Source organism: Salvelinus alpinus, chromosome 17, assembly GCF_045679555.1.
Source record: "Salvelinus alpinus chromosome 17, SLU_Salpinus.1, whole genome shotgun sequence".
In the NCBI taxonomy this organism is placed as follows: Eukaryota; Metazoa; Chordata; class Actinopteri; order Salmoniformes; family Salmonidae; genus Salvelinus; species Salvelinus alpinus.
Genome location: NC_092102.1, coordinates 9,771,109 through 9,785,619, shown reverse-complemented (window position 1 = coordinate 9,785,619; position 14,511 = coordinate 9,771,109). Strand labels below are relative to the sequence as shown.

Here is a 14,511-nt window from a genome sequence, read left to right as displayed (position 1 = left end):
TGTTCAGTTTATGTCTCAGTTGTTGAATCTTATGTTCATGCAAATATTTACACATGTTAAGTTTGCTGAAAATAAACGCAGTTGACAGTGAGAGGACATTTCTTTTTTTGCTGAGTTTACATACATCCACTTTTTTTATTTTTATATATACCTTTATTATTCCCCGCAAACCCCCTTCCACTTGCCTCTTGCATTTTTGTGGTAATGCTGCAATTACTTGGTTGTAATTTTGGGTAGAGCATACATTTCCATATGTCTGTGTTAGCTGCATGTGTGACATAACTCCACCAGTCCTATTTATGATATAATTTACAAAAAGTATATATTTTAATAAAATGTTATCGAAACATACATTTTTTTAAAATCAATTAGTATATTTGAGTTTAACCACAATATTTGTTGTATTATTTGTTCTGTCTTTTCAGGTGATTCAACTGAAATTGCAACCAACTTTCTAAGGCTTGTTTAAAAAATAATGATATTTTGGAAATTATTTCATTTTCAAATAACCAAAAGTGAGCAGTTGTAATCTGAATAAAGGGAAAAAGGCCATTCTTGAACATAGGATGAGACATTCTTACTAATTTACTAGAGAACCATTTTGGATTTAAGTATAACTTTTGTATGACTGATGCCTTTAGTGAGAGGTCTAATGCTTTAATATTTAATCATTTCTGCCCTCCGAATTCATATTCGGTATATACATAGGCCCTTTTAATTTTGTCTGGCTTGCCATTCCAAATAAAATGTAATATTTTTTGTTCATATAATTTAAAAAGCAGGTCACTAGGTGTAGGTAAAACCATAAGCAAATAGTTAATCAGGGTGTTTTTCCACAAATAGGTATTTTCCTTTCCATGGTAGCAAGATCTTATCTATTTTTGCTAACTTTCTATTAAAATGTATTAGAGTGAGATCATTTCTTTTTTTTGGGATATGTATACCGAGTATGTCCACATCTCCGTCAGACTATTTTATTGGTAAACTACACGGTAATGTAAGTTTCATTTTTTAGTGATCCAATACGTAATATAGTACACTTATCATAATTTGGTTTTAATCCAGAGAGGTTAGCAAAAGTATCTAGATCCTCTATGAGGGTGTGGAGGGATTCTAATTGTGGTTTTAAAATAAAACATGAATCATTAGTGTACAATGACACCTTTGTTTTTAAGCCACAGATTTCTAATCCCTTAATATTATTGTTGGATCTAATTTTAACAGCTAACATTTCGATGGCAATAATAAATAGATATGCCGATAGTGGATAACCTTGTTTTACTCCTCATGACAGTTTAACATTTTCTGAGATGTAGCCATTATTTACTATTTTACACCTAGGGGTACTATACATAACTTTAACCCATTTTATAAGAGATTCCCCAAAATTGAAATATTCTAAGCATTTATATATAAACTCCAGTCGTACTTGATCATAAGCCTTTTCAAAATCAGCTATGAAAACCAGGCCTGGTTTCCCCCGATATTTCATAGTATTCTATTGTTTCCAGTACTTGTCTTATATTATCCAATGTATCGTCCATGTAAAAAAAAAAAGTCTGATTAGGATGGATAATATCTGACAATACCTTTTTTAATTCTATGCGCCAAGCATTTAGCTAGAATTTTTGCATCACAACAATGTTTGTATTAATGGTTGGGTCAGAATCGCTGTTATAATCATTGGCCAGTATGGAGAATTAAGTAAAACCCCTATCTCCATTCATGGCTAATTTATGAAAGGGACAATTTTTGCTAGCTAGCTAGCCACTGGAGGACAACAACACAACAAGATGCAACAATTCAAGTTTTTCTGTCAATGACGTATGCTCTCATTGGGATTTGATAGGAGTGACGCCAAAATCCAAGCTGGCTTCCCTTGACACTTTTTTGGTGCGCCAGGACCATACACAGTTGAGCTCAACACTGAATGGCAAATGTTTTATACCTTTTTTTTCAAGGGAGGCCAGATGCTCGCATTATGTTGACCATCTTCTCAAGACAAAAAGGTCTCGCGGCTGAATCTAGTTGAGTATCCCTGCCCTATAGCCTACAATGATCGTTCGAGAAAGCACTGAGGTGGCTACAATATGAGACAACACCAGGAAATAGTAAAAATCTGTATAACAGCCACTTCGGTACAGGAAGACAAAAATAACCTCTCACCCTGACATAAAGAATGTGATTAATTCATAAATATATATTTTTTAAATGCTGCACACAATGTATTACCAAAGATGGCAGCGACCATTGAGAGAAGGTGCTACATACAGGAGCAGCTGAGCTGTGCAGGAACTAATTAAACACAAATGATGCGCCTAGCGACTTTTCTCTTAACAGTGTGTCACCATCGCTTGAAAACTTTAAGTGGCACCGCAACTGACCCTTATGGAACTCCAGATGGATTCCAGGGCTTGTCAGTGACTGTGATCCCAGTGATAAGCACAGGTCTGATGGCCAATGGATTTTTCCACTGTGGGGGAAGATTGGCCAGATTAGTAGTTTATAAGTGTGGGATAGGTTCCCAGAGCCAGTCAAATGTGGAAAACTCAGACCTGGACCTCGTGGAATGCCCCCGTATCCGGCACATCAGGACACCTTACTGCCTTACACAGCCAGCCTGATCATGCATGCCCTCATTTTAGTACCAGGCAACAGGGAGTCTTAAGTCATTCTGGACTACTCAAGCATTGGAAAGTTTAAGTCGGACAATATGAGAATATATTGTATGTATAGAATAAGTGAAAATAACAACACCTTTGTATTATATCTTCTAAAATATTTTTAAGTGATAATTATAAAAAAATAGGATGGATACGTCTGAATGATTTACAAAACAAAGGGATCTTTATTTTGAAGAGTAATGTCAAGGCACAAGACAGAGGTTTCTGCTTTCTCTTTCCCAGGGACCTATGTTGTTTGCCATGGGCTTGCTTTCCTACATACGGTATGTCAAGCTTCCACAAACGTATCACCAAGCTCAGAGCAGTGCCTAAACCTCCACAGCAGATTTACTAAACACTGGTGTGTCCATAATGTTATTTGGAGGGGGGGGGGGGGGGGGTCCCTCTGGTCCTGACAATGGCTAAGCATAGCACATTTACCACTTGTCCATTTTTCATACAACTTAATCTGATCCATGTCATCTGCAGAGACACATTTAGTGTGGATGTTAACTTACCCAAAATTCCAAAATTTTCCAGAAATCCTGGTTGGACGATTCCTGAAACCAGGGAATTTTGGGAAAGATACCCTTACATTTTGCAACCCTCGCTATGGCAATGCTACAAACAATAAATACCCCCCCCCCCCCCCCAAAGTAACAACTATTTATCTTGTTCTAGACCAAATGTAACGCCATATCATTTTATCCATTTATAGTACATGAAGCAAATCATACAAATAACATTTCATAAAAATAAACTCTTAAATAAAACAGAGCAAAAAACATGACACAAACATAACAAGGAATGCTTAGTGTATACAGTCCATTCGGAAAGTATTCAGACCCCTTGACTTTTTCCACATTTTGTTACGTTACAGCCTTATTCTAAAATGGATGAAAAATTATTTTTCCTCAATCTACACACAATACCCCATAATGACTCACTTGTGATCTCATACCAAAGTGTTGGAATACTTCTATAAATAAGGTATCGGTTTCTTAAAAATAAAAACATTTATGGGGTATTGTGAGGATTTTCTTTTTTAGATCCATTTTAGAATAAGGCTGTAACGTAACAAAATGTGGAAAGTATTCAGACCCCTGAACTTATTGCACATTTTGTTGTGGTACAGCCTGAATTCAAAATTGATTCAATATTTTTTTTCCCTCAGACACAATACCCCATAATGACAAAGTTAAAGTTTTTATACATTTTTACAAATGAAGTACAAAAACCTAATTTACATAAGTATTCACACTCCTGAGTCAATACATGTTAGAATCAGCATTGGCAGGGATTACAGCGGTGAGTCTTTCTCAGTAAGTCTTTCAGTAAGTCTTTCTCAGTAAGTTACAATATTTGCACATTATTCTTTTTTTTAAATACTTTATGCTCTGTCAAGCAGGTTGTTGATAATTGCTAGACAGCCCTTTTCAAGTCTTGCATTAGATTTTGCCTGTGCTTAGCTCTTTTGTTTCTTTTACCCCATTGGCTTTGCCGATGACAAGCATACCCATAACATAATGCAGCCTCCACTATGAAGAGTGGTACTCAGTGATGTGTTGGATTTGCATAAAACATAACACTTTGTATTTCAGGACAAAAAGTTAACTTCTTTGCCACATTTTTTGCAGTTTTACTTAAGTGCCTTGTTCTGTACAGGTTTCCTTCTTTTCACTCTGTCATTTAGGTTAGTATAGTGGAGTAACTACAATGTTTATGATCCCTCAGATCTCCTGTCAGATCCATTACACTCTGCAACGGTTTTAAAGTCATCATTGGCCTTATGGTGAAATCCCTGAGCGGTTTCCTTCCTCTCCGACAACTGAGATAGGAAAGACGCCTGAATCTTTGTAGTGAGTGACTGGGTGTCCAAAGTGTAATTAATAACTTCACCATGCTTAAAGGGAAATTCAACATCTGCTTTTTACCCATCTACCAATAGGTGCCCTTCTTTGCAAGGCTTTGGAAAACCTCCCTGACTTTGTGGTTGAATTTGTGTTTGAAATTCACTGCTCGACTGAGGGACCTTACAGATAATTGTATTTGTGGGGTACAGAGATGAGGTAGCCATTCAAAAACAAATCATGATAAAACACTATTATTGCACACAGAGTCCATGCAACTTATGTGACTTGTTAAACACATTTTTACTCCTGAACTTTTTTAGGCTAGCCATAACAAAAGGTGTTGAATAGTTATTGACTCAAGACATTTCAGGCTGTAACACAACAAAGTATGGAAAAAGTCAAGAAGTGTGAATACTTTCTGAAGGCACTGTATGTGCCATCATGGTTTGTCATAATTGATTCACTTTACATCCATCTTTACTATTTATAGAAAAGCTGCACTGGCCTCATCATCATGTTTAATCACATGGTAAAAGGTAGATTCTGCAATATAACATCACCATACACAGCAAGGGTGTAACAGTACATGTATTTGTAATAAACCGTTCAGTACAGGGACCTCGGTTCGGTCCGCACTGTGACCCCAAATTAATACATTAAAATGTTTTTATTTACAACATAAAAACACTAGGCCTATAAGCTATGCCTATGCTGTATTGTAGGCCTATGCCTCGAGTAAATCTGATCTGCATTTTTTTTTCAGGCTATTCCGTTAAAACAAGTAGAGTCTATGTGCACATTGTAATTAATTGTAATCTTATTTGGCGGATTACATTTTTTTGTGAGGCGCAGCCAATAATTAGTTCTGTACAATAGCGAGTGGTGGGGTCAATAAACCAGAATTAGAGGATCCTCCATCGTTTAGATCTCAAGTTTGGGAACATTTTGGTTTCCTCCCAGTAAATTACAACCGCGATGGTTAGAGAGTTGTGGATAACAATGTCACCTATGCAGCTGCCAACACCTCAAATATGTTGGCAGATTTACGCCGACATCACTCCAGTATACTGGCGCAAGACGGAAACGCAAAGAAATGTCTCCCCTCTAAATTCAAGCAGCTAAATCTGACCGGGACAAATACATTACAAGAGCGATAGGTAGGCTAAGTTTATATTAATTTTTTACAGTCTTTGGTTTATAGCCACGGATATGCACCCATTCTGTAGTTGAGAATAGGGGGTTTCAGCACCCCGTGAAAGTGATCAAGCCATGTTATGAACTTCCCTCTTGCACCCATTTCAGCAAACAGGTAGTACACCCGCTCTATATAAGAAAGCCAAAGCTTTCAATGAATTGGCCAATGCACCCTGTGTTGCACATAACAGTGACACATTACCCTGGAGTGGGAAATGTACTGTGCTACAGACACGGCCCCTTTATGAGAGCTACAAGTGTGCATCTGGCACTGAAGGAGGCAGCGTCATGGTGCGTTCATAACCAAGTGGGAAGTGGGAATTTACCACATACTACTGGGAAAAATCCACTTGAACGGCCCTCTAACTGGTAATGAATTACTTGTCGATCATCCTGAGCAACCACTTGTCCCACATGGATGGTGATCTCTGTAGTCACCTATGACGAAAATAGCCACTTATAAGAGCATTTTTGGCAGTTAAATGCAACAAAACATTAATAAAAAAAAAAAAACAGCATTTACAGCATCTATTACTGAGGTTTTGAAACTATAATTTGTTTACACGCATGATAGCTGTACTTTTAGTTTATGGTTGACGCAGCTTGTTGGCCATTAGTCAATCAGCGTTTCTCAACGAGATCAAATCACATGAATGCATCCAACTGATATTTATGACTTCAAAACTGGTCAATTCTCACCTCCCACATGATTACAAACGCAGCATCAGAGTGGAAACTTGAGACCCAACATAACAATCCTGTCACAACAGACAATGCCAGGAAGATTGTGAATGGCATTTAATTTTCCCGCTGTACCGAGACCGAACCATGACCCCAAAACCGCAATATGTACTGAAGCGTGGGTTTGGTGAACCATTACACCCCTAATAGACAGTGGGCAAACGCCATACTTACACAAATCAACTTAGCACAGCCATTACTGGCTTATCCCAATTTATGCTGGGTTCAAAACAACTGGGAACTCGGAAATCTCTGACTTCAGTGCGCACAAGACAACTGGGAACCTAGAAAAATAGTTTTGAACGGTCATCCAAGTCGGAAACTCTGGCCTCTTTCTAGAGACTCGACTTTCCGACCTGAAGATCACTGACGTCCTGATTTGACCTCGTTTTTTTCCTGAGTTCCCAGTCTTGAAAGCACCATTACACCATCTCTTGAGTTCTGTGATAATGTCATATTGCGGATTCTACCTTTAAAGTACCACCAACAGAACCTACATGGATGGGAAAACTAGCCAGAAAGTCACCACATTATTGGTTTCCCAATTGGTTACCTGCAATGTGAATCTACAAGGTGAACAACGGCAACATTTCCACAAAGGTTTTACAGAGGTACTTAATACTGACAAACAAATGTCCACCCTTTTCTGTCTAGAAAATATGCGGGACCTTTTCTTGGTCCCACACCCTCTAACGCAAAACAACAAAACTAAAACTAAAAAACCTTGGTCGATTCTATCCAGTCTTGACATACACCATATTCCTCGATCTTCCTCTGTCCTTTCGAAACACACCCATAACATTGCTGCCTGAATATTTGTGAGATTAACTGTCCTCTGTTAAGCTTAACATATGCGAGTGCAATTCTGTATTTTTGTGTTAATGTATCTCCACACATATGCCTTGATTAGAAATGGTCCGTAATGTGACATCTTGATAACACTGCAGGAGAAGCCTACTTTGATCGTCCCTGTGAAATGTTCTTTGCGCAAATATATAGTATAATACATTTAAATACACAGAGAACATACAATTCAAATGTACAGTTAGAAGTCAAAACAAAAGTGTTACAGTGATAAAGATGATAAAGCGTGGACACTTGGGATACAGGGGGGGAAGTCTTGGGCTGTAGAGGCTCCGGAGCAGACAAAAGTAATCCTTTAACCTCTCGTTACAGAGGTGTGTGCCCATCGTGTCGTACTGAGAGTGGGTGTGGGGGAATGGATAAGACATGGAAAAGTATGGTACAGGTCCAGTTGAAGGAGGGATTGCAAGACGTGGGCGACTCTTGACGGCTTTAAAGACTGGACTCTGGAGCTCAAATGGTGATGTAATGCTGTCTGAGTTTCCCCAAGAGGAACTCGTGGGTTAAATTGTGTCGTGTGATTATTCCCACAATCTGAAAGAGAAGGTACAGGGAGCGACATCATGGAGAAGACTGCTTCCTCCACTCTAGAAAGACTAAAAAATAATTAATTAGCCACAGTAGTTAGCTACTGAGCCATTCCTCTGCTTAGTGCTTCTAGGCAAATGCAAATATCTTAGACAGTTTGACAAAAAAAGAAAAGAAAGTGGTGTTAGTCCCTTGAAGCTGCATTTTTGTAAGTGTTGATTATACATGCAGGTTTAGAATGGAACAATATGGACCTTTAATACGTACTGCATCAAGTACATAAAGTGTATTTTGACAAGGCCACTTTTTATGTTATTAAAATGTCACCGTTAATAAGCATTAAGGCTATAGTGGCCAACACAGCTTGGTGTGTCAGTTATTATAATTCCTCATCTGGGTTGTATTGATAAGCCATCAATACTAAGAAAACTGACAGAAACAGGGAGGGACTACCTGAACTTGTCCAATAAGAAATGCTTATTTTCCATTTCCGTTGCAAACCATTTTGCTATGGTGTGCCCTAATGCAGTGATTTTTAATTCTGGTCCCGGGGACACAAAGGGCTGCAAATGTTTTTTGGGGCCAGAGCACTACACACCTGATTCCACTAATCAAAAGTTTGAGTTGATTAGTGGAACCAGGTGGGTGGTACTAGGTCAAAAACAAAGGACCAGGAATTTAGAAACACTGCCCTACTGAATATGACCCAGGCCACAGAGAGGAAACGGGAAGTTAAGGAGTGGGAATTTTAACTCACCTCTCCTACTGCGTTGACCACAGGCAGGTGTCGAAGGCCCATGGTCCTGAACAGGTTAAACACTTGGGACACATGTGTGTTTGGGGACACTGTGTAGGGGGAAGGGTTCATGTACGAGGTGACGTCCTGAAAGTGAAAGAAGATGATCACTTACTATCACAAACATGTAACCAGGTAGTAACAACAAAAAGCCTCAACACTTTTGAGGAAAATTGTTCCTTTTAGGTGACAAAGCACAAACGTGACGCTCTTAAAGAAACAGTGTACCATTTAATGCAATGCATGGAAACCTAATATTCCACAATTACTCTAATTTCAATGACATGTATTTCTATCCATATTATATATTTTTTTAAATAAATGTATTTACAGGGTTACATATTAGTTTCTATAGCACAACATGTGCTTCAGAAGTAGCTATATTTCATATAGGCTAGGGGTATGAAACTGAAATTGTTGGGTTTTATATTTTTGTTCAGTGTAAAGACTTTACTGAGTTAAAGTTCATAAAAAGGAAATCAGTCAATTGAAATAAATTCATTAGGCCCACATCTATGGATTCCACATTGCTGGGAATACAGAGGTGCATCAGATACACTACATGGTCAAAAGTATGTAGGCACCTGCCCGTGGAACATCTCATTCCGAAATCATGGGAATTAAAATGGAGTTGGTCCCCCCTTTGCTGCTATAACAGCCTCCACTCTTCTGGGAAGGCTTTCCACTAGATGTTGGAACATCGCTGTGGGGACTTGCTTCCATTCAGCCACAGGAGCATTAGTGAGGTCAGTCACGGATGTTGAGCGATTAGGCCTGGCTCGCAGTCGTTGTTCCAATTCAGCCTCAAGGTTTTCGAGGGTGTTGAGGTCAGGGCTCTGTGCAAGCCAGTCAAGTTCTTCCACACCGATCTCGACAAACCATTTCTGTATGGACCTTGCTTTGTGCACGGGGGCATTGTCATGCTGAAACAGGAAAGGGCCTTCCCCAAACTGTTGCCACAAAGTTGGAAGCACAGAGTTGTGTAGAATGTCATTGTATGCTGTAGAGTTAAGATTTCCCTTCACTGGAACTAAGGGGCTTCCACCGAACTTTACAGTTGGCACTATGCATTGGGGCAGGTAGCGTTCTCCTGGCATCCACCAGATGGTGAAGCATGATTCATCACTCCAAAGAACGCGTTTCCACTACGCCAGAGTCCAATGGTGGCAAGCTTTACAACACTCCACCCAACGCTTGATATTGCACATGGTGATCTTAGGCTTAGGCTGCTCTGTCATGGAAACCCATTTCATGAAGCTCCCAATGAACATTTCTTGTGCTGACGTTGCTTACAGAGGCAGTTTGGACCTCTGTAGTGAATGCTGCAAGCAAGGACAGACGATTTTTACACGCTATGCGGTGAGCTTGTGTAGACTACCACTTCACGGCTGAGACGTTCTTGCCCTTAGACGTTTCCACTTCACAATAAGAGCACTTACAGTTGACCGGGGCAGCTCTAGCAGGGCAGAAATGTTATCAACTGACTTGTTGGAACGGTCCTATGACATGACGGTGCCACGTTGAAAGTTATGAGCTCCTTAGACAAACATTGCAGTAGAATGGCCCGTACAATGTAGATTACAATGTGCTCGATTTTAGACACCTGTCAGCAACGGGTGTGGCTGAAATAGCCAAATCCATTAATTTGAAGGGGTTAAACTAACACGCTGTCGTGAATGTCGATCCAGTGTATGAGTATGGAGGCCATGGAAGAACTGGGACATTTTCAGCTTTCAGGAATTGTGTTCAGATCCTTGCGACATGGGCCCATGCATTATCATGCTGAAACATGAGGTGAAGGCGGCGGATGAATGGCACGACAATCAGCTTCAGGATTTCATCACGGTATCTCTGTACAATTGTGCTCGTTGTCCATAGCTTATGCCTGGCCATACCATAACCGCACCAAGGGGCACTCTGTTCACAACGTTATCAGCAACAAACCGCTCGCCCACAACGCCATACACGCTGTCTGCCATCTGCCTGGTACAGTTGAAACCGGGATTTATCGATGAAGAACATACTTCTCCAGCGTGCCAGTGGCCATCAAAGGCAAGCATTTTCCAACTGAAGTCAGGTACGATGCCAAACTGCAGTCAGGTCAAGACCCTGGTGAGGACGAGCACCCAGATGAGCTTCCCTGAGACGGTTTCTGACAGTTTGTGCATAAATTATTTGGTTGTGCAAACCCACAGTTTCATCAGCTGTCTGGGTAGCTGGTCTAAGACGATCCCACAGGTGAATGTGGAGGTCCTGGGCTGGCGTGGTTACACGTGGTCTGCGGTTGTGAGGCCAGTTGGACGTACTGACAAATTCTCTAAAATGAGAAATTAACATTAAATGATCTGGCAACAGCTCTGGTGGACATTCCTGCAGTCAGCATGCCAACTGCATGTCTCTCAAAACATGAGACATCTGGGACATTATGTTGTCACAAAACTGCACATTTTAGAGTGGTCTTTTATTGTCGCCAGCACAAGGTGCACCTGTGTAATGATCATGCTGTTCAAATCAGCTTCTTGATGTGCCACACCTGTCAGGTGGATGGATTTTCTTGGCAAAGGATAAATGCTCACTAACAGGGATACAAACAAATTTGGCAAAATATGTGAGAAATAAGCTTTTTGTGCACATGGAACATTTCTGGGATCTTGTATTTCAGCTCATGAAACCAACACTTTACATGTTGCGTAAAAAAAATTGTAATTGTAGATTCAGCCGTGAACTGAATTTTGGCAAAGAGAATGGTCACGGGACCCCCAAAAAATTATGATAATTTTTACACTACAAACTGTGGCCAGACGGAAGCCACTGCTCAGTAAAAAGGCACAAGACAACCCGTTTGGAGTTTGCCAAAAGTCACCTAAAGGACGCTGACCATGAGAAACAAGATTCTCTGGTCTGATGAAACTAAGATTGAACTCTTTGGCCTGAATGCCAAGAGTCTCGTCTGGAGGAAACCAGGCACCGCTCATTATCCGGCCAATACCATCCCTACGGTGAAGCAGGGTGGTGGCAGCGTCATGCTGTGGGGATGTCTTTCAGCGGCAGGGACTGGGAGACTAGTCAGGATCGAGGGAAAGATGAAGGGAGCAAAGTACAGAGAGATCCTTGATGAAAACCTGCTCCAGAGCGCTCAGGACCTCAGACTGTCCAACAGGACAACGCCCCTAAGCACACAGCCAAGACAAGGCAGGAGTGGCCTCGAGACAAGTCTCTGAATGTCCCTGAGTGGCCCAGCCAGAGCCTGGAGTTAAACCCAGTCAAACATCTCTGGAGAAACTGAAAAATAGCTGTTCAGCGACGCTCCCCATCCAACCTGATAGAGCTTGAGAGGATCTGCAGAGAATGGGGGAAAAACTCCCCAATTACAGGTGTGCCAAGCTTGTAGCATCATACCCAAGAAGACTCGAGGCTGTAATCACTGTCAAATGTGCTTCAACAAGGTACTGAGTAAAGGGTCTGAATAGTTATGGAAATGTGATATTTCTGGGGGGTTTTTAACACATTTGCAAAAACCTGTTTTTACTTTGTCATTATGGGGTATTGTGTGTAGATTGATAAGGGAAAAAAATATTTTATACATTTTAGAATAAGACTGTAACATAACAAAATGTGGGAAAAGTCAAGGGGACTGCATACTTTCCGAATGTACTGTAGGTTATATCTCAATCTACTTTTTTTTTTTAAATGAATTTTCTGCTGCTCATAAATGTTATGTTGTGCTCCTAACTTTTGAAAATTGGGAGCACCAGTGCTACCAATGAAAATGTTTAATTTAGAGCCCTGATTGTAAGTGCAGCAGTAGCTGTGTGATGGACTGGGTCGTACCACTATCATGCGGGGATTGAGAAGGGCCAAGTCTAGGTCATGGATGTCTGGGAAACGGGGGTAGTCCTCCGTCATCTCAGCGTACGACAGTCTCGGCTGCGTGGCACTCTATGTGGACACAGACAGACAAATAAAAAGGTGCACAGACATACACACACGAGGACATGTGTAGAAACACTACACACACACACTGACTAACTCCTGGGTCGTATTCATTAGTGCACAGCACACAGTGGCAAAACGTAGCAAAACGTTTTGCAACAGAGAACAAAAACGAGAGTTCAGGTAGTTCCTTCATGTTTCAGTCCGTTTTATTCAATTTGTTGCCTAATAAATACGATGTGCAAGTGACATCGTCCTACGTCATACTTCCGGGTCCTTTCCCCTAATCTTTTGATTGGGCTTGACGATTATATCATAACATTAGTGAAAATCCAGTAATTTAAGATACATATAAAATAATTTTTGCATTTGAGGATTCATTTATTACGTTTTTGCGTTCAAGACCCTTGTGCTCCGTTTTTCCCATTGAATATCATTCAAAAAGGTTACAAGAGTTAAAAACTATAAGGCTACTTCCTGGAAAATTACATGCCACTGACACGCCACTTTCATACCTCATACTAGGAATTGCCAGGGACCTCACGATACAATATTACCACAATACTTAGGTGCGATTCTTTATGTACCACAATTCTATATCTATTGCGATTTGATACTGCAATTTTATTGTGATTCGATGTTCGAACAACTGGCTCACTGCAGGTCTTACTACATGCCACTACAGAGGCATGAGAAAACAAGTTTTAATAAGTCATAGAAATAAAATGGCCGATGGATAACAAACCATATGATGAGAAATACTGGCGTTTTGGCACAGGTAGAGCCGATTAGCACCAGCTAACATTAACTCCCCATTAAAAAATAAATAAAATTAATACTTTGAGTCAGAGAATCGAATGCAAAAATAATATTGCAATACTCTCCTGTATCGATATTTCCCCCCCATCACTAATGAATACGACCCTGTTGTCCAGTGGGTTGGGAGTTGGGCCACTGACCGACTGGTTCTCTGCGTAGCAGACGCCACGGATCAGCAGGTTGACCAGCTGAGAGCGCAGGATGATGCCGTGGAAGGTCAGAGGTCGGAAGCGCTCCTCCATGGTCCACTCCTCGCTAGGGGACTGGTCTGGGTACAGGTTAGGGTAGGGTGCATGTCTAGAAACATACACACAGTCATAGAAACGTTAGAACAGCACTTTCTCCAAATAGAAACACCGGACTGACTCATTACAGTGAATCTATCGATTACAACGTGTGCAAAGTTTATTAATAGTTCATTTCAGAAGAATGATGGATAAAAAAAAATCTCAAATTTGACCCAAGTCAAAGTTACAGGGAATAGGATGGTTACATGGTTGGTGTTGTAAAAAATGGGATTGGGTCAAGTCAGGTGTGAGAATTAAGGTGTGCGTATGTGTGTGTGGGGCTCACCTCCTCTCCAGCATCTGCTGCAGCATGTCCTGGCCCTCCTCCATAGCAGGCACCACGGCCGCCAGCTGGTCGTCACACACGTTGCGCAGCTCACTGGACGGGTATGACTTCATGGACTGGCAGCGCCGCCGCTGCTCCCCGGCCCGCGTCAGCACGCTTGCTTTCTGAGGAGGAGGTGGGCGGAGAAGGCAGGGTTGCACATGCATGCTCCACAGACACACCTTCCTGTTCATATAAATGTAAATCTTTTTACAGTAAAAGACCGTGAGACTGTCTGTGCATCCCTGTTCCCTACATTCCCTAATGTAATTACTGACACTGCCCTAACATATAAATAGATGTGACTAGCCTTGTTATTAACAACATGTCACAAAGGGCTTTACAGTAACAATACTACAAGGAGGGGGGCAAGGAAGGATAAACAACATTTTCCAATTATTGGAAACACGGCCAAACTAAGTGGCCTATATCTGTAGGCCCAGCATTATACAGTATAACAGGGTTCTGATTACTCCTGGTGGCAATTCGTGGTATGGCAAGGGCACCT

General features: G+C 40.9%; 1 protein-coding gene across 1 annotated transcript in view; it reads right to left on the bottom strand.

Annotated features, from left to right (window-relative positions):
* Positions 1-2,825: 2,825 nt before the first annotated feature.
* clcn6 (chloride channel 6) overlaps positions 2,826-14,511 on the bottom strand; it is a 34,509-nt gene continuing 22,823 nt past the window's right edge. The window contains exons 18-22 of the mRNA XM_071347130.1: positions 13,965-14,128; positions 13,532-13,688; positions 12,471-12,578; positions 8,601-8,726; positions 2,826-7,849 (exon numbers count right to left, since the gene is read on the bottom strand). Of these exons, the coding sequence (XP_071203231.1) occupies positions 7,769-7,849; positions 8,601-8,726; positions 12,471-12,578; positions 13,532-13,688; positions 13,965-14,128 (636 nt within the window). The 3' untranslated portion in view covers positions 2,826-7,768. The remainder of the gene's footprint in view (positions 7,850-8,600; positions 8,727-12,470; positions 12,579-13,531; positions 13,689-13,964; positions 14,129-14,511) is intronic.